Raw genomic sequence first — 19,261 nt, forward strand, 5'->3', positions numbered from 1 at the left:
AGAGAGAGAGAGAGAGAGAGAGAGAGAGAGAGACAGAGAGAGAAAGAGATAGAAAGAGATAGAAATAGAGAGAAAGAGAGAGAAAGAGAGAGAAAGAGGAAAAAGAGCGAGAGTGACAGGGAGAGAGAGACAGAGAGAGAGAGAGAGAGAGACAGAGAGAGAGAGAGAGAGAGAGAGAGAGAGAGAAACAAATCTGTACAATATATCTGAACGTAATAAATGGTGTAATAATAACGCTGGTGGTGTTGCTTAGTTTGCTGGTGATGTCAAACAATCAATTAATGTTTGTACCTGATGTCGTTGTTGTTGTTGTTGTTGTTGCTGTTGTATTCATACGTCCGTGTGCCGAATGACGACGAAAATTGTCCCGATTGTATGTGTAATCATAGTAACATTTGCGTATAGGAACTGGTGTGTGAATATTTGTACCATAGTTGGTGTAACAAGTAGAGCTGCCCGCTAAACTTGTCGTTGGACCCAAAAGATTAGTGCTATCATTTAACGGATATGGACCCATGCCTTCAACCGTTAATGAAAACGAAGTTGTACCAAAGACTTTAGTAGTTGTAGGTTTGTTTTTTTTTTTTTTTATTTGTTTTATTTTTTTTATTTTTGAATAAGTTTAAACATAATTTTGATGTAAAGGCCAAATCAATGTTTTTTTTTTTTTTTTTTTTGTTTTGTTTTCGGATTAATTATTGTGTATATGGATTATTTATAGTTTGTTCATTTAATCATTTATTTTATTTTTTATGTGTAACCGCAAATGATTTTTATGCCAAAAAGTAAAAAAAAAAAAAAATGGTCGTAAATGTGAAATAAAATTCAAAAGAAATTGTTAAAAATATTTTTTTATATTTTCATTGTTTTTTTTATTTATTTTTTTTTAAACTAATTAAAAAACTAAATTGTACATACAGACATATATAGGTATAATAAATTAATTGCCCACGGATAACACTGAGTTCACTACTAAAACAAGAACAAAAAATATTAAAGTTAAATATCTATTTTGACAGACAGTAAACGTAAATTGAAATGAAACAAAAAGACGAAACGAATATTCGAAACGAAGCGAATCTCGGATGCATTGCCATCGCATACCGCAAATATATATGAAATTCCTTCGACGCAAATAAATCAAAGGTCCCTAAATAAGTTTCATAATCCTTATGATCGTCGCATGACAATCGGATTTAAGTTATTTATTCCTCTTTTCCTTTTTTCGATTTAAAGAAAAGAAAAGTTTTCGCAAAAAAGAAAAAGTTCGTCAGATATGAAAGGGTACTTCAGATTCATATTTTTCCCATATTTTATGCGAATTTCATGTGCCCTTTGCATTGGTAACTTTTTGCAATTTTCTTACTGAAAACCACTATGTCATTATTCGGGATTTTGGAATTTTTGGATGAAAATCTGAAATCAGTAAAAGTCGTATGCAGAGAGCGAAGCAAATGGTAATCGAATGGAACAAGTTCCAGGCTATACGATACACTGTCAATCTGTATCAAATCGTTTACGATGTGTGTTATCTGGCATCGAGGTGTTGTTAGTCAACGCTTTTCTTATTGATCAAGTTTGAACGCAACTACGCTCTTTAATCATTGTTGCCGGTAAAGAATGAAAGCATTCGCTTGATTAAAGCGGATCATCTAAATAGGCGCGATTTCCATTCAATCCAATCTAAATAAATTTCAAAGTGTTACCTTACGCGATTTGGTCCTGTTCGCGATGTTTTATTCATTTCGGAGCAGCACCTTTTTCTCACCTTAGTCCCATATGCCGGGCATTTTCCAACGCCCATTATTAATCTTCACGAAATGAATCCGATTTAGTTTCGTTTTTGTAACAATCCGTAGATCAAAATTTGATCGCTGATAATTTAATTCATATCCTTCCTACCTTTTTGGGATAAATAACTTTACCTGATACGAACGAATCAATCGAGGCGGTGTTATGAGACGAAACGTGCCAGGGCATTTTAAAGGATTCTATCGAGTTTTTCAACGATTACTCGACCAATGCGGAGTCCACATTTAACATGGAGATTTGTAGAGTGAAAATGCGTAAACCAATTCTTTGCTTCTGATTTCAACTAAGCGTCTGAATCACGAGGAAAGTGATTTTGTAAGGCGAAATAAGGGAATTTTTTCAGAATTTCACCTCACTTTAAAAGCATAATTAATTCTCACTGACTTATTAAAGTCAACAAACTTTTCTTCTTTCAATATATCAGAGACTGTTACTTCCCCTACTCGTTGTAGCATCGGTTGGTAAATACGCCAAAGAAATTTATATTTTACATAATCTAAATAAATTTCATGTATATCTCTCTACACCTAAAGAAATGTCCGGACAAGTTTTAAATTTAAATTAACATTACACTTAATGTATTTCTCACTAAAGTGTAAGGCATCATTACCATTTCGATGTGGTATATGTTGTATATTGACGGAAATGATTGCGATTTTAGATTCATCTGAAGATGAAAACGATAGTAACGTACAAGTGTTAATTCACTAAAGTGCTTTTGGCAATGGAATCGGTTAATTTTTTTTAATTTGAAATGAGTGCGAATTGTTCAGCACTCTGTACTGGAGTCAGCTCTTCATTGCCGTTTATTTGGTTCTTTGGAGTATCAATTATTTTTATAGCATTATACTGGAAATTGTTAGCCAATTTTGAGATCTTCCTGGACGCCCACGCTTTCTCACTAATACATACCTTAGATCTCATGAATGTGAGTCCAAACGAATAGGTGACATTGAAGATTTAATAATTTTCCAGTTCTTCGTTTTAAGTGTTTTAAGGGAATTTAGAATGCTTCGGCACGAGTTGGGCTGCATGCTTAAAGACTAATATAAAGAAATTTTCTAACAGTCGAACATGTCTTAGAACATGTTAGAATTATGCGCAATTTGTTAGAATAATGTTTGCTTACCTCCGCATCATTGCGATAAACGTTGGCCTATGATATTCGACCAATTAAGGTGAAAAATAAGAAAATCTACCCATCAAATATGGATCACATTGTTCGCTATCTATACAAGTTTTTGGTTCTTATTGTGAATAGACTGGATTTGTGTCAATTTTATTACAATTTTTTTGTAGGAATTCCTTAAAAAGACCGGCAGATAGATCAAAGCGCCTCAGAACGTGACGAAAGGCCATGGTATGACAAGTGGAATTAAAAAATTCATTATTTTTACAAAACAATTAAAACGAATTATTTTATTATTCCGAAGCTTAGGGGGCCCTACAAAGTCAATGTATGCTCTTGAGCAGCATCAAGTTCTGAATCGATTTAAGCATGTCCGTTTATCCATCTGTCCGTCTGTGTAGTGCCTGTTTTAATATTCTTCTGATCGCAAAAATGAAGCTATCAACATGAAATTTAGCAAAAATGTTGCAAGTTCTTGCACGCAGGTGGCTGTTGAAACCGAGACAAATCGGTTCAAGACCATGCCTACAGTGGCACGTCAACTAAGAACATTTATGTCACGTCATTACTCTGAAACTGTAGTAGAAAAATGTACAAATAATAAGAAAAAATGGACCACGCCTATTATAGTGCAGACGCAAGCTCCAATAAAGTACATAAATTCTTCGCCAGTTTCAAACTCGGAACGTACATAACCATGTCCGTCTGCCCGACAGTGTGGTAGCTGTACTATGCATTCTCTTGCTCGCAAAAAAGAAGATACCGCAAAAGAGTTTGGAAACGTCCCAAAACAGCTCGAAAACCTCGCCCATAGCGTTCACACGTATCTACAACTAAAACAGATTTACTCTCCGTGTATTTCGGTCGTAGTTTACAAATTTCAACAGATGCACGATATAAATTTCCACGTAATTATTTTACAAAAATAGAAAAAATTAGCCACGCCCACCCAATGTTATGGAATATGCGAATTTACATTTTTCCCTTTTTTCAACGGACACCGCTGATGGACTATAAAAGATCCGGTCATGATTGAACATAATTTTCTTACTCAGGGGACGGATGGACAGACTGATTGTTTATTCGATCCGACTGTTCATGTTAATTGAAAATATACTTTAAGGCGTTTTCGCTTTTCGTTTTAACAAGCATTTTGCAAATTCGCTATGCTCGTTGCAGGGACTAAAATAAGATAACAATTATCTTAATGAAGTGAAATTTTTTTTTCCTTTTTCACATTTTTCACATTTTTTGATTGATTGTAATTGATTTAAATTATCTTTTTTTGGACTAATATCGTCGGACGTTTACGTGAAAGTTCAAATTTCATGCGATATTTTAAAATAATATTTATTGCAATCCGCGAGGTAGGTAATCGGAATTTTAATCACATTTTATCGATTTTTCATGAGCACGTTGGAAGCTTATAAAGAAATGTATATGGTTTAAGGAGTAAATCCGTTAAGCAAATATTTGTGTCACAAGTTGTGTTGTGAAAGTTTTTGTTATGAAGTTTTCATCTCTAAGAGATGCTAACCAAATGAAAGGTTTAGTTTAAATTGACTGATTTTGAATAGCTACATAGGTTCGATTAATCAATTGATTTATTGTACCTTACACTTGTGGTACAAGGGTATATTAAATTTATGCGGATGCACGCATTACCCGGAAGGATTTGCAATAGATTCATCTTTTATTATACCGATCGATTCGCAAAGTGATTCTCAGTTTCTAAGTTTTCTGTCCGTCTGTCCGTTTTTTTTTTTTTTTTTTCATATGATCAACCCACTGGTCATAATTTTTCAGATATTTTAAAGTAATTTTTGACACTGACGTGCTTTCGCTCAAGGACGAATGCTATTGGAAATGTCTGGGTTTGGACTAACTTTTCGACCATTTCTCACCTAACACTTTAACTTGAGAAGCCGTTCTATGAATAAAGTGCATAAGATGATATAGGATATTTACTGGTCGGCGGTGGCCCACTACGATGTTTTTCCTTACCAATCAAACCAATTAAAGGTCATTTATCGAACTTTGGGATGCTAATCATTCGTCATATTTATTACGATTTTCCTACAGACAGCAAAACATTAGAATGTTTACGATTTTTTGCTTCAGCTTCTTTGCGTACTTTTCATGGGAACGGGTGTTTCCATTTGCCATCAGTATAAGAATCAAGAGTTGTCCAAGGGAAAGAAAAATCCTCACAAGAATGAAATCAAAACTGAATAACAATCGTAGTGAATGTCGCCTTTAGTTACTTAGCTCAGCAATTTTTTGTATTATTTAGGAAAGCAAAATTCCATTAATTCGCTTCTTCTTTTAAATATAAAATCTATATATATATAACTATATATATACATATAATATAATTTGGAGTAGAATGAAAAAAAGAAAAATAATAATAATAATAATAATATAAATAAATAAATAAATAAATTTAAATAAAGAACATTTAATTTTAAAATTACTGTTCAAAATTACACAAACGTAAAAACTTTAATATAGAATATGCTATGAATGAAAATTAGAAAGATTTGAGTCTACATAGAGAATAGTTAAGAAAGACACATGTTTTAGATTAAGATGTTAATCACTGGTCGAAGAGTACTTTCTTTTGTTAATTTTTTTTTTCTTTTTTTTTTTTTTTGTGTGTTTGTGTTAATAATTTGTATTCTAATATAAATATCAAGTGTATTGTGTGTTTGACAAGTAAACGATAAAAGAAAACAAAAAACAGAAAACAAAAAAACAAAAAAAGGAAAAACAGTTAACTAAATATTCTTACGTGAGTCATTCTTTTCCTCAGATACCATCAGGGCGGCACGTTCTATGCCAGAATTCATACTCTGTGGCTCCAAACTATTTGTGTAGTTTAGCATACTCCTGAAATTCGCACACTCTACGATTATGTTTTAAAGTGTATGGTAGAAAATTGCTTGATTTTTTTTTTTTTTCTTGTGTGTATGTGTTTGATCAATTTTACGTTTTTCAAATTAAAAAAAAAAAAAAAAGAAACAAAAAAGAAAAAAAAACAACATTTGACTCAATAAAAGGAAAAAAAAAAACGTTTCAAATCACAAGAAACTGAATAAGTGGTATAAGTTATTGATTGACTCTTTCTTCTATTCGTTATAATTTGCTAGAAATGTGAAGATTACGCGGACTTTTTTTATGTCAATCTTCTCCCGTTCAACGAACAATCAATTATTTCAAGAATTGCAGACAGAAGGAAGAAAAGACTTTCAATTGAAATTTTGCATAAATTGTGATCACCTTAAAATTATTAATTTTACTTTACGAGTTCTTTTCTAATTTCGTTGATGAAATTTCGATCAAAGAAGAAAAGAAAGAATAATTCTATACATAGGATTATCGTTCGTGGTTTACGGATAAGCAGTTCCCCTCTCTAAGTATTACACTGCTCAAGGTATTGTTACTACCATCGTTCAATATTATATCGCATAAGAGATAAAGTTTGAAAAAAATCTCCATCTTTCTGCGGGAAAATAAGTATTCGCGTTGATAAGGTTGTTTGCAACATACACGAAATGCTAAAATTTAAAACAAGACCTCCTGTCTATAAAAAGTTTATATTGCATTAGGAATTATTATCTTCTCTCAGTGATTTTCTTAATTTTCTTTGTTCTTCGTGCTACCCAATCCATGAATGAATGAATGTCTCTTCCATTCTCTGACTTATATCTCTATATATATCTCTACTTTACCCATTACTATCTGTTTTTATTTTTCTTCTTTTCTTACTCTTACTCATTGCGATTTTATTCCATTCTCCTCTCTCTTCTTCTCTTCATCAATCTTTTAAATTTACTTTAATTCACCTCATTATACTGCGTTTCGTATTATTTCGTATTATATCGTTTCATTTCAAATTATCTTTTCCCCGTTTACTCCGTCTACGACATTTTACCTAAATCAATCTTATCTAATTTCTCTCTCTCTCTCTCTCTCTCTCTCTCTCTCTCTCTCTACCTATTCTATCTCGAGCAGGCCAGTATCGCTTACACAGAGCATGTTACAACGACAATTGAAAACACTTAAGAGTATATATGTCTTTAAGACCGACATATTTCAGTGAAAATTTTAAGAAATTTCCTCCAATGTTTGTATATAGGTTTCCGTAATTTTTATACTCTACACCATTTGTGGAAGAACGGTGTATTAAGTGTGCGCCGACGTATGCCGCAGCCAGACAGACTTGAGATAGATCCAACTTTTACTACACCGATTTATTACGAATGATTTTCTGAAACGATTTAAGCCTGCCTGTCTATTTTGTTTTCTTCTGTTAATCTTATAGGTCACAATATTTGAGATATTTTCATAAAATTTTGTATGCCGACGTGTTTTGGCCTAAGATCGGTTCGGATTGGATCAAGTTTTCATCCACCTCTCAGATAAGACCTTATTTTGAAAGTTGTTATAGGACAAGCTCAGATATAAAAGAAGCTATCTGTCGAAACTGGCTTTAATTGGACGAATGGACGGACCGAAGAGGATGTGTCGATTATAGTGTCAATGGTAGCAGACCTTAGTTCAGAGCTGCTTGATTTCAGGGGAAGAAAGGCTCGAGCATGTCACCGTGTACCTTCCGAGGTCAGATCGTACGCCTCATTTCAAAAAATCGTTATATGAATAAGTGTTAGTATTAAGTGAAGTGATCTAGGTTATTTAATGGCGGGCTGTAGACTGCTATAATATTTTTACTTACTGTGAATGAATAAACCTAAATTGATTTTAAGCATAACTCCCAAATTGAAAATCTTGACTCTATAGGAGAAAGCTAAATCGCAGTACTTAGGCACAAAGGAGCCTGACTACGGGCGCCGCTTTATAGCAGTTTTTATTTTTGAAATATTTTATTTTATATACTATTATCACTGGTAAATGATATGATGATTGTACGGAAAAGATGAATCACATACTTCTAGTCTTGATATTCCATGATATTTACGTTTAGAAGGAAGTTTAAATTCAATGAAGATTATTAGGCGAAGAAATGTTTCTCATCAAACGAGACCAAGTGAAATCTGATCATACTTTGAGTAAGTGGTTATATTATTTGTAATCAAATTTATTTTATATGTCATCTTATAAAAACCAAATTAAAAAAACCAAATATATATATATATATATATATACATACTTGTAATAATTTGTAAACATATATTTTGATAAAAATTAAAATCATTAACTTTACCTTGGAAGTTATTTTAGAGTTTGTTATTATTTCATTTATATAAAAAATTATATTTTAATTTTATTAAAGATATTGAAAATGTTTTATTTATATATATATATTAAAAAAAAAAAAAAAAAAAAATGCTTAAATTCGAAGAAAAAATAAATTTCTATTATTGTAGGAGATAAAAAGGAAAAATATAATTAAATATTGTGCTGTTATATAAAAGAGATATGGGCATCGGAAAAAGTGTGCCTGCGTGTATGTGTACAAGTGTTCATATATATATATTACTATAGCAAAATTATTTATATATAGGTCTGTCGGTCATAGAATTATAAGATGGCGGTAGTATTTCAATGTCTTCGTTAAGAGTAGGAGCGGAGACACTGTTGACGCTAAATAAAAAATTAAAATAAGTAAAGGAAAAAAAAATATAAACAAATTAAATATATAAATAAAGCAAAAAATAAAATAAATAAATAAATAATGTAATAAAAATTAGAAAAATAATAAAAAATTTTCAAATATAAAAAGTAATTGAGAATTACAAAAAAAGAAAAAGAAAGAAGAATAAAGGCAACAAACAAATAAAAGATGAAAGCTTTCGCTGAATGTAGGAGATGATGAGATAGAGCTAAATGCAGTTAAGGCATGAAGAACAAACGCATGATATGGTTTTGTAGAAATATATATATAAAAGTAAAATTTTTTTTTTTTTTTTTTTTTTTTTTTTTTTTTTGAAAATGATTTATTAACGTTATTTAAAAACAATTTAAAAAAAGTTATATTCGTCTTTAGACGAATCTCCAGTACCCACCACCACCACCTGCACCTCCACCTCAAGCGTACATTTAAAGAATTGTTCAACTTTTTCTTAGTTGCAACGATCGGATTTACTTTCCAAACGAATGTCTGAACGACTCGCAAAAATTATAGGACCAAATTTGAATTACATAATCTGCTAGGGGAACTATAATTATTTTCAAATATTTTTATTTTTTTTTAAATTTTTTTTAACACTAGATTTAGTACACTCGGCAATTTATCGTTAACCGTGGATGTGTTAGCAAACCGTTTGGATTTTTAGACATCCGGATTATAGGATCGAAAGCTATAAATGAAAATACATGAAATTTTTAGACATCCGGATTATAGGACGAAAGCTATACATGAAAATATGAAAAAATTAACGGCATTGCCCAAAGTTGTTTTACTTTTTTTTTGCATTGTAAACGAATATGTGAATAGATCACGCCCATTTTTTTTTCTTGTGACAATGAAGATTTAAAAAAAATTTACCCGTCAAATTAACGAGTCTCCTTAAATCTAATGTTAATACATTTGGTAATTTTGCAGGTGTATTCTTGAACTGATTATCCGTTCAATTTTTTAAGCTCACAACTTTTTAAGCACATCTCTATATTTTGATTGTTGTTGGGACAGCGGTAACAATAAAGACAGAATGGGGAAAAGACGAGACATTGGAATGGCTAGCGTGGTGTACTTAGTCCGGCTACTTAATATCACTCCGTTTAATCCGTTAGCCTAACATATAGAGGGCGACTAGTCTCAGTCTATTTAAGCTGGACTAGCCAGCTTTTAATGCATATTGCTGCTTATCATAAACGGAATAACAAACACTATACCCTTATCCTTAGGTGATGGGTTTCATCAGAAAAAAAAAAAAAGACGAGAAGATTGATCAACAAAAATGCTGCATATTACTGCAAAAACTATTTAATAAGGAAATATTTGCATACAAAGCATTCAATAGTTTGGAAACGATTATTATTTATGGTAACTGTTTTTTTCATTTTTCATTTTTTTTTTTTTTTTTTGTTTTTTTTTTTTGGCCAAATAAATTTCGTAGCAAATTGTTGTTGTTTTGTTTTCAGTAAACATTTACATACGATCAATAAAATTATATGTACGTAAACACTACGGTATTGATGATGATATAAAATTGATTATTAATTTACTACATTGATTTGAACGAAAAGTACAGTTAAATAGAACTTGGCTTCGAGTAAATTGTAAAAAAAAAGGATTTCTAAGTAGAGCAAAGGATTGGCTTTCAGAAATTTTATTCTTTTCTTTCTTTTTTTTTTATTTTTAGTTTGTGTTTTTTTTTTCAAATTTTTTTGTTCATCATGCAACTTACCCGTACAGTCTACTATCTCGAAATGTCCTTCTGTGTTTTAAGTACAGGGTTTTGTTATATATTGTAGATACATATATATATATATGTATATTATTATATATAGATATATATCCATATATATATATATATATATAAATATATATCCATATGCATGGATTTTAAAATGTTATTTGAAAAGTTAATATTAAATAAATGTAACATATTTAAAAAAAATTAAAGCAAGAATACAAATTAAGGACAATACATACATATACATATGTATACATGTTTATAATTAAATACAAACATATATATATATTCATGTATTATATATAAGCAAATAAATTGGTATGTGTGTAAGAAATGGTGCTTGAGTTGAGAAAAACAAAAAAAAAAAAAAAAAAAAAAACAAAATTTTAAAAACGTTGTTTGTTTATATTTGATTGACGCCTTCATTCATAAAGTGAAGGATCGGAATACAATTAGTTATTGCATACGTGCAGTGATGTAAATTTAATGAATATTATTTCAATAAATACTTTAACGATTTTTTTCTTTCTCTCTGTTATAACTCTGCCGTTAGTATCATTATTAATATTATTATAAATAATTTGAACACACGACCATTGAGTTGTTAGTCGAGATCGTTTGCTTACTCGGCTACTTAGGCCGTAAGCTTATCGAAGTCTAAGCAGACAAGGTTTGGAGTAAATTTTTAGTCTCGATTACTTGAGTTAAACAAAAAGATGCATAAATAGGAGAAGCTTTAAGCTATGGAAGCATTGTCTGAAGGTTATGATCAGCCCTTGAAAATCACAATTCAGTGATATAAATCTTTTCTCCGTCTGCCTGGGTGACCGTTAGACTCGATTGAAAACTTTGCTTCTTTTGTGGGTTAAGTAACAATACTCATGTCTTTTTAGCCGCGATATGGACGTAACCGCAGCTATTACCTAATTGATAACAAATTTTGAAATTGATCACCAAGTTTGAAAATCTAAACTGTACCGGGTAATCTGCTGGTATATGGCGATATCTTTTGTTTTCTGTGAGATGCTTGAAGTGAACTGAGTGATCACTTTCCTTGTTTAGTGGGAAGAGGGCTTTCCTTGATTCTGCTAAGAAGCGATGGCTTCAGCGTATAATGCTTCAGTCTAGTAGGCTTGGAATAACACGCATTCATATATCTTCTTAAAGCTGATCTGAGAACAAAAATGCTTCATGTCCCTGTTTCTTTGCTTACCACACTGGAAAAACGCATCCTGACCGGTTGTCTAGGATTAGGACTGACATTAGATACATTGAAAAAATTTATCCAAGAAGCGCTACGGACGAGCGATATTAATGTCACTAAAGTGCCGAAATTTCTTAATTTTGCTCAATACATCTTAAATATAATTTCTGAAAATTTACGTCTACTCGCTTGTTATTGACAGATAACGTATACAAAATATAGTATTAATGACTCTAGCTATTGCAAGATGGAGGGGGAATGACAAAGCATAGCTTAGCAATGTTTTTCTTTTATGGCATCAAAAACGATAAGTTAGAATAAAATTGAAAGTTTCATCCGAATACATTTACGTATCATGCAGGAAGATAGCGTTAGCAAAAGGTGAAAAATTTTAACACAACATACGTAGTTCAAATTAATTTTCGAACTCTGAAGTAATATTGTTGCTTTCATTCGTATGCAATAACCGTTTGTTGATTTTACACATATATATTTCTATATGTATATATATATTTATTTTTATTTATTTTTCTTTTATTTATTTTTTATTTTTTTGTTAGTTTTTTGAAATCTCATATTCATAACTCTGATAAATTAACTTCCAAGTTTTTTCGTATGAAAACTTTTTTATAAAAAAAAATGAATAAAAATGATAAAATAAATGAAAAGAAATTATTTTGTTTTATCTTCAATACTTTTTTTTTTTTTTTTTTTTTTTTTTTTCTTTTTTTATATAAAAATGGAAAACTAAATAGATATGAGTAGTAGTGGTAGTAATAGCAATAGTGTGTGAATGTCAAAGAATATACCTTCCATTGTTGTGACGGAAGAGTGCCAAGATCTCCTCGAATGTTTTGTTTTTGGTCTCAGGAACCTTCTTATATGTGAATATCCAAAATATTGCTAAAAATACGCTAAAAGGTAAGAATGTGTAATTGTCCAAGCAAGTCTGAAAGCGATGCAAATAAGAACGGAAAGCGAAAAAAAAGAAAAGAGAAAAAGTCAAGGAAGCATAAGTACATTTTTTGTTCATTCCTGTAAATTAAAATTCATTAAATATATGATTCATGGAGTTCTTTATTATAGCCATCGTGGAATTTACAACAACTATGTCGAGAAGTATAGGCGTATCATAAAATATATATATTGAGCTTTGATGGAAATCGCCATATAGCGAATCTCTCATATCTATTAACTCGAACCGTCTAAAGTAATGTTAAATGGTTTTTTTTTTTTTTGTTGTTAAAATTTAGGCGAACGCCATCTGGCAGATGGGGAAGATGTTTTTGCAGTCATTTTTCATACATGCACTCTTTTCTTCCTATCTTTTTGTTGTGTTACTTAAGAAATTCAAATCGTTTGAATCGAGCATTTACACTGACTTTTCAATTAATGTATTCTACATGTATGATTATGTATACGACAGACAGAGGGACAAGATTAATTCGACTTTAAGACAAAGAGAAGGAAAGTTTTTTTTACATTCGTTTAATAGGATTCGAATAATTGGAATAAATAAATGTTTATATATGGCGTACCTTCATACTGGGGAAACCGATGCCAACTACGAAATTTGCCATCCAATTGACCAGCACCGCAATGGCCATGGCACTGGGACGGGGTCCTTGTGAAAATAATTCCGCTGTTATCATCCAGGGTATGGAGCCCGGTCCAACGGCAAAGAACACCACAAATCCGAGAGTGGATACCACCGAGAGATATGACATCCAATCGATCATTTCCTGTACATAACCAAAAAACTCCTATACAAAACGTGAAGTAACCAAATTCTCGATGCTTTTGTAGGCTTTTTCATGTTTCTTTCTTCATTTTAAGCCACACAAATTACAAACATCAAATTATGAAAATTAACAAAATAAAAATCAATCAAAAAAAAAAAATAAATAAATAAATAAATAAAAAAAATAAAAATAAAAAACACAAAACAATTTATCTAAAATTTTCTTTATGCATGAGTTGAGTGTTTTCTCTCTTTACTCTAAAATCTATTTTCATATAGAATTGCTGTTACTGTTTTTTTTTTTTTTTTTTTTTTTTTTTTTTGTTTTTTTTTGGTTCCATTTCTGGCGTTCGACAGATTTCTCATATTTACGTATCATAGTAAACTGCTCTTCAAGTTGTTGTTTTTAATGGAACTGAATATTGAAGTACATTTTCATTAGCATTTAATTTACTGTATAAAATATAATAGAAAATTTCTTTAAAGTAAGAAAAAATTAGGCGTGGCGTAGGTGAGATATGGTGAAGAGGTGTTATTTTAAGTATATTTTCGGCTTTTTGTTTTTTTTCTTTTCGTTCTTTGACTTTATTGCTTTGTTTTTTTTTTTGTATATAAAACACAGTGAGTTCTATTTTACAGAATTGAAATAATTTTCAATTTAAAAGTGGTTTATATAACAATTTCTTGTGTCGTTTGTGGGCTGGTTGTGCAAAATAGTTCGATAGCTCATCGAAATGATTTTGTAATAATTGAAGCTTGGTTTGCCTTAACTTGCTTGAACTGAGATGAAGTTGAAGTGTTCTGTGTATACTGGACTGGGTTTAATTTAATGGGAAATTATAAAAAAATATATATATATATATTTTTTTTTTGTTTTTTGTTTCTTGTGTTTTGTTTTAGCTTTTCTTTCGTAATTAAAAACAAAAAATTAATAAATACAAACTGAAGATGTTGTATATATTTTTTCGTTCTTTTTTCTTTTCTTTTTTTATCAAATCAAATGTGACTCGCAGAGTTGTTCGCAGAGGTCAAAAGCCTGCCAAATCGAGAATTTCTTTCGTTTTGAAAGGGAACGGGACAATTGAATAAATGAGTTTTTTTTTTTATCATCACGAATCATCATCGGAAAGTCCTGCGTTAATAGACAGGCACTACTACTAAAAAAGTGATTGTCTTTCATTGATGTTTCATTGGATTGTGTTCTATTACATTTCAGATTGTGGAACGTTCTAAATTGGTGGTTTTTTAATCATGGAGAATATCGAATAAATGCCCGGAATATAATCGAATAACAATCGCAGTCATTACTGCTATCGATCAGGTCTTTAATCAACTCGGAAATCGCGTTTATTTTAATTCGATCTATGACAGTCACTGCTCATAGATTTAAGATGCAGTTTTCTACTTACTACCAACTTTTCTTGCTCATCATTGTATTGAAATGTTTACGATCTCTTAGTCATAAGCTTTTTAAGCTTTTTTTCGCTTGCTAAAGTGTTTCGATACATGTTCGATGGGACATAATTGTCAGCTTGTAGACGGATAATTTTAATTAAATATTTATGATTAATTATTGCATTTTGTATGAAACTCATTTATTCAATAACTTAATCTAATTATTTATACACAAACAAATGGCATGCATTCGCAGGCAAAAGAAAATTAGCTAAAAGAAAACGAAAACAGAAAACTATTATTACTTTTACTTTCTTTTGAAAAAAAAAAAAAATTTAAACAATTATTTTACATATTAATGGTTGTAATGGTATTGCAACTTATATTCAAAAATTTAAATGCACTAACATGGCTATAGAAATACTATCTATATTCTAAGTCGAACTATTTAAAATGGCCGGCGTAATTACCACCTGTTAGTTCAGGCTCTGACTAATTGCTTTTGTTTGTAACTTTTATGCGTTAATGGACTTGAGGAATCAGTTATTTTCGTTATTTAACGTCAGTGTGTGTACCGTTATGTATAACAATTTGTACTTCAAAGCCCCCAGCCAATTGCAGTCTTGTAAATTAGGAGGTCATGGCGGTGTGTCGCGAACGCTTCAGCCGTATCTTATTATAACATTATACGTTAAGGACAAAGTTCGTGGCATTTTTCCTGATAAATCATCTTAGATTTATATAATCTCGATGACATTTACTCGCGTGTGGACAGGGGAAAATATTATGAAAATCATTAGTTCAGTCAAAGGTAATTGTTGTATGATATTGAACCGAAATTCGGAAAAAAATTCACTTATTTTACAAAATCAATTCTTCTATAATGCAGATGCTTGCTTGAAACCGGGAACTAACAAAAAGGTTTACACCGTTACCAGGGATCGCGCATTAGTCAATAAATAAAATTGATAAAATCGATAGCGTCCTTCAAAAAAATTTAAACATTACTCGGGCACGTTACGTCTTAGGACATCACCGTGCTTGATTCCCTTGCATAAGGCTCAATATCCAAAAAAGAGGGAAGGATGTGAATTAACCGCGAACAAATTTTGATTTGATTTTTTTGAATCGTTGAGAAGGTTAATAATAAGCTGCGTTAAAAAGTGTCACATGAGCACATGAGGATACGGCCAGTAAATTGTGTTCAATGAGTGATTGATTTTATTCTTTACTTCGTTAACTACGATTAATGCGTCTAAACTTCATTGATAGGAAAAGCGTCGTCTAGCAGTCTCATCATATCTGAAATTACTCTGGCAAAATTGATAGAGTTTAGCTAGAATTTTCATGCATGGATTATATAGCCTGGTCTCCTTGTCTCATTCAGATAGCATTGATATCGCTACCTGTTCTGAACTCTTTTGACAATGCAAAGCTGACGCCGAGATGGACCTTTGAAAACCATTTGGTTAAGTGTTTCGTCCAAAATAAAACGCAGGCGCGTTCTACAGAAAAATGCAAATGCTTTTCGATCCAAGATCCATATATATTTAATTTACTATAGTTCATTCAAAATATGAATAAAAACGAATATAATTTAATTATTTTTTTTGAAAAATTTCAGAAACATTTTCCTTAGCCTAACATACGTATATATTTTTTTAGTATACACTTTTTTTTTCGGATATTTTTAAAGATACCTGATCTTTAAGGACTCGATACTATTATGCTGATCTAACTGCCTAAACTATGAAGCTATTATATTCAATAGATATCTGAGCGGCTTAAAGTTAAATGAAATTTTGGAATGTGTAACAAAAAGCAATGCCTATATATATATATATATATATATATATAGTTGAGGTGTAGGAAACGTGCAAAAAACGTGCAGACTTTACGTTAATTAATACTGAATACATTTGATATATAAATAAGAAAATGATTCTATTTACGTAATTATAAAATAGGTTTTTTTTTTTTTTTTTTTTAAATAGTAATGGGATTTTTTAAAACATCATTTTGTCGGCGTATTTTTTCTCAAAAACTCAACACAACTTCATGCATAAAATTAAGATTAAAAAATAAAAAAAAAAAATTAAAAAAGGTAAATAAAAGAAGAGAACATTCTTTTAAACTAAATACTTCCAACCATTCTTTTTTTTTTTTTAAATATATGTATGTATATATAAATTATACTTAGCCTTTGTTTTTCGTAGTAGATTATGCTTATGGTGAGAATGGGTTTACTTGCCTTAATTAAAAATGAAATTGTTATAAATATTGAGAATATAAACATGCCACCTAAACCGTATAGGTGAAGTGTGCGACGACCGGTACGGTCCATAAGAGGTATTGACACTAAAGTCATAACAACCTATATAAACATATATATATATATATATATATATATATATATACATATACATATATATGTAAAAAATTGAAACTGTTTATTATTCTTTCAGGATAAGCGATAAGAAATTTACCATAATTGCACCTATGCCTATTGTGGCAAATTTAGCGCTTTCATCGGAAAGACCCGAACTAACGAACAGTGAAGTGGAATAATAGAATACCGCATTTATACCGCTAAACTGTTGACTTAACTGCATGACTATACCAATTATCAGTGGCGGTCTTAAAGTAGGCGAACATATCAGTTCCATAGTTGATATATGGCTTTCAGCTTGTTGAGCTCTTTCTTCGGCACGCATTTCTTCAATATCCTCTTCCACAGAACTCGAGGCACGTAAACGTCTTAAAGCTTAACGAATAATAATAATAATAATAATAATAAATAATTAATAAACATAATTTGAGAATTTTTTTAAAATTTTCTTCAAAACTGCGACGTACCTTTTCTGGCTTCTTCTTCCCACTGTTTGGTAATAAGTAGATAACGTGGTGATTCCGGACATACGGGCAGTAATATTAATTGTAATATTGCTGGACAAATGGCTAAGCCCAATAATATGGGCCAGCCTTCATTAGTTCCTAATATTTGTTCGATACCCAATACTTGGGATAATAGTAAACCTACAGTCACAGCCAATTGATTTACAGTACCTAAGCCGCCTCGTAAATTTAAAGGCGCTATTTCAGAAATGTACATTGGCACTAATGATGTATTGAGACCTGTACAAAAAGTCAAGAAAAATAGCAAAACAATTAAGAAAATTATATACACATTTGGGGTAGAATCGTTTTCATATCACATCATCCTCTCTTCTCAACCGGTATTAAAGAATTGCAGACGTGTTAATGTTAAAGTTTATATTTTATTTTGAAAAATTGCTTCGGATCGTATATCTATCTATCTATCTATCTATCTATCTATCTATCTATCAAGTCTTAAAATTTTTCTTTTCATTTTAAATATTTATCATATTTTTGGTCCGCAAACATAGTCACTTTTATAGGCATATACTTGCTGACAGCAGGCGGACAAATGTCATGAATACATGTTAATCGAATCTTTGTATTAAATTTTCTTGTGACCTTATGCATCAACAATAGATAACGAGACAGGACTGAATTTTGTTCATGAGTAATAAATCATTGTTTGGGTATGGGTGCGGGTGCGATAACCGATGTTGGGCTATTAAAAATTTCGGTTCATTACTTAATTGTACTTACCGCAATTAACACCAATTATAAAACGGCCAAGGAATAACATTTCATAGGAATGACTAACTTTGGTAAAACCCATTAAACAGGCTCCTGATATGCCCAACACATTGTTTAATAGTAAACCACCCTTTCTGCGTAATGATAAATGAAATATTTATATGATAATTTTTTTTTTTTTTTTAATTTTCATTATCTTTTCTTATTTATTTATTTATTTGTTTGCTTGTTTTTTTTTTTTTTTTTTTTGTCTTATTTTTTCATTTGTTACCTTCCAAAACGATTGGCCATCCAACCGCCGCTGAAACCTCCTAACATACCCCCAATGGCGAATATCGAAACCGCCACCGAATACAGTTGCTGTATAAACTCTTCGCTAATATCCTCGCCATAGCGATCTTTATAAACGTCTTTCATGAAATTTTCAATATTCTTTTCGGGCGCATTTATCACACCGGTATTATAACCGAATTGCAACATACCCAACACCGCCGAGAATATCGAGTACGTCAGAAAGAAGGTTAAACCCTGTATGAATGAATAGATAAAATGTAAGAAGAACACAATACGATTTGCTTTGAATATCTTAAATTCATTTGATGTCTGTCTGGAGTTTATTAATTTTTAGGGAAATTTAAAAATTTTTTAAATTTTCATTATTTTTTTTTTTTGTTTTATTATATTATTATTTCATTTTTTAAAAAATTTTTTTTTTTTTAATTTTTAAAATTTTTTTTTTAAGGAAATAGCGGAGAAAGGTGTGGAGAAATGGCGACTAAAAATATATATAAATTGAATGCTTTGAATATATGGTCGAATATGCCAAGTGATTATAAACCAATTTTCTGTGATAAGATAATAAAAAATAACAATTAAAAAAAAAAAAAAACAACAAAACTATTTAAAATAATATACAGTAATATAATATACAAAAACATAATATAACATAAAAAAAAAAAAAAAATTTTTTAAAT

At 30.7% G+C, this 19,261-nt stretch overlaps 1 protein-coding gene across 13 annotated transcripts in view; it reads right to left on the bottom strand.

The window, feature by feature from the left end:
• Positions 1–19,261, bottom strand: part of LOC119631317 (glucose transporter type 1) — a 76,705-nt gene that overhangs the window by 4,674 nt on the left and 52,770 nt on the right. For 5 of the 13 annotated variants that reach the window (XM_038023419.1, XM_038023408.1, XM_038023417.1 and 2 more), the window contains 9 exons: positions 18,559–18,815; positions 18,297–18,421; positions 17,517–17,795; positions 17,147–17,424; positions 16,912–17,034; positions 13,063–13,287; positions 12,334–12,473; positions 5,733–5,830; positions 292–519 (listed from right to left, as the gene is read on the bottom strand). In XM_038023419.1, the coding sequence (XP_037879347.1) occupies positions 292–519; positions 5,733–5,830; positions 12,334–12,473; positions 13,063–13,287; positions 16,912–17,034; positions 17,147–17,424; positions 17,517–17,795; positions 18,297–18,421; positions 18,559–18,815 (1,753 nt within the window). Of the gene's footprint in view, positions 1–291; positions 520–5,732; positions 5,847–8,348; positions 8,546–10,311; positions 10,342–12,333; positions 12,474–13,062; positions 13,288–16,911; positions 17,035–17,146; positions 17,425–17,516; positions 17,796–18,296; positions 18,422–18,558; positions 18,816–19,261 lie in introns of those variants that run through there. The other 8 variants (XM_038023410.1, XR_005246646.1, XR_005246645.1 and 5 more) reach the window with 8 other exon arrangements.

The sequence above is a fragment of the Glossina fuscipes genome, unplaced genomic scaffold, assembly GCF_014805625.2.
Source record: "Glossina fuscipes isolate IAEA_lab_2018 unplaced genomic scaffold, Yale_Gfus_2 1, whole genome shotgun sequence".
NCBI classification, from domain to species: Eukaryota; Metazoa; Arthropoda; class Insecta; order Diptera; family Glossinidae; genus Glossina; species Glossina fuscipes.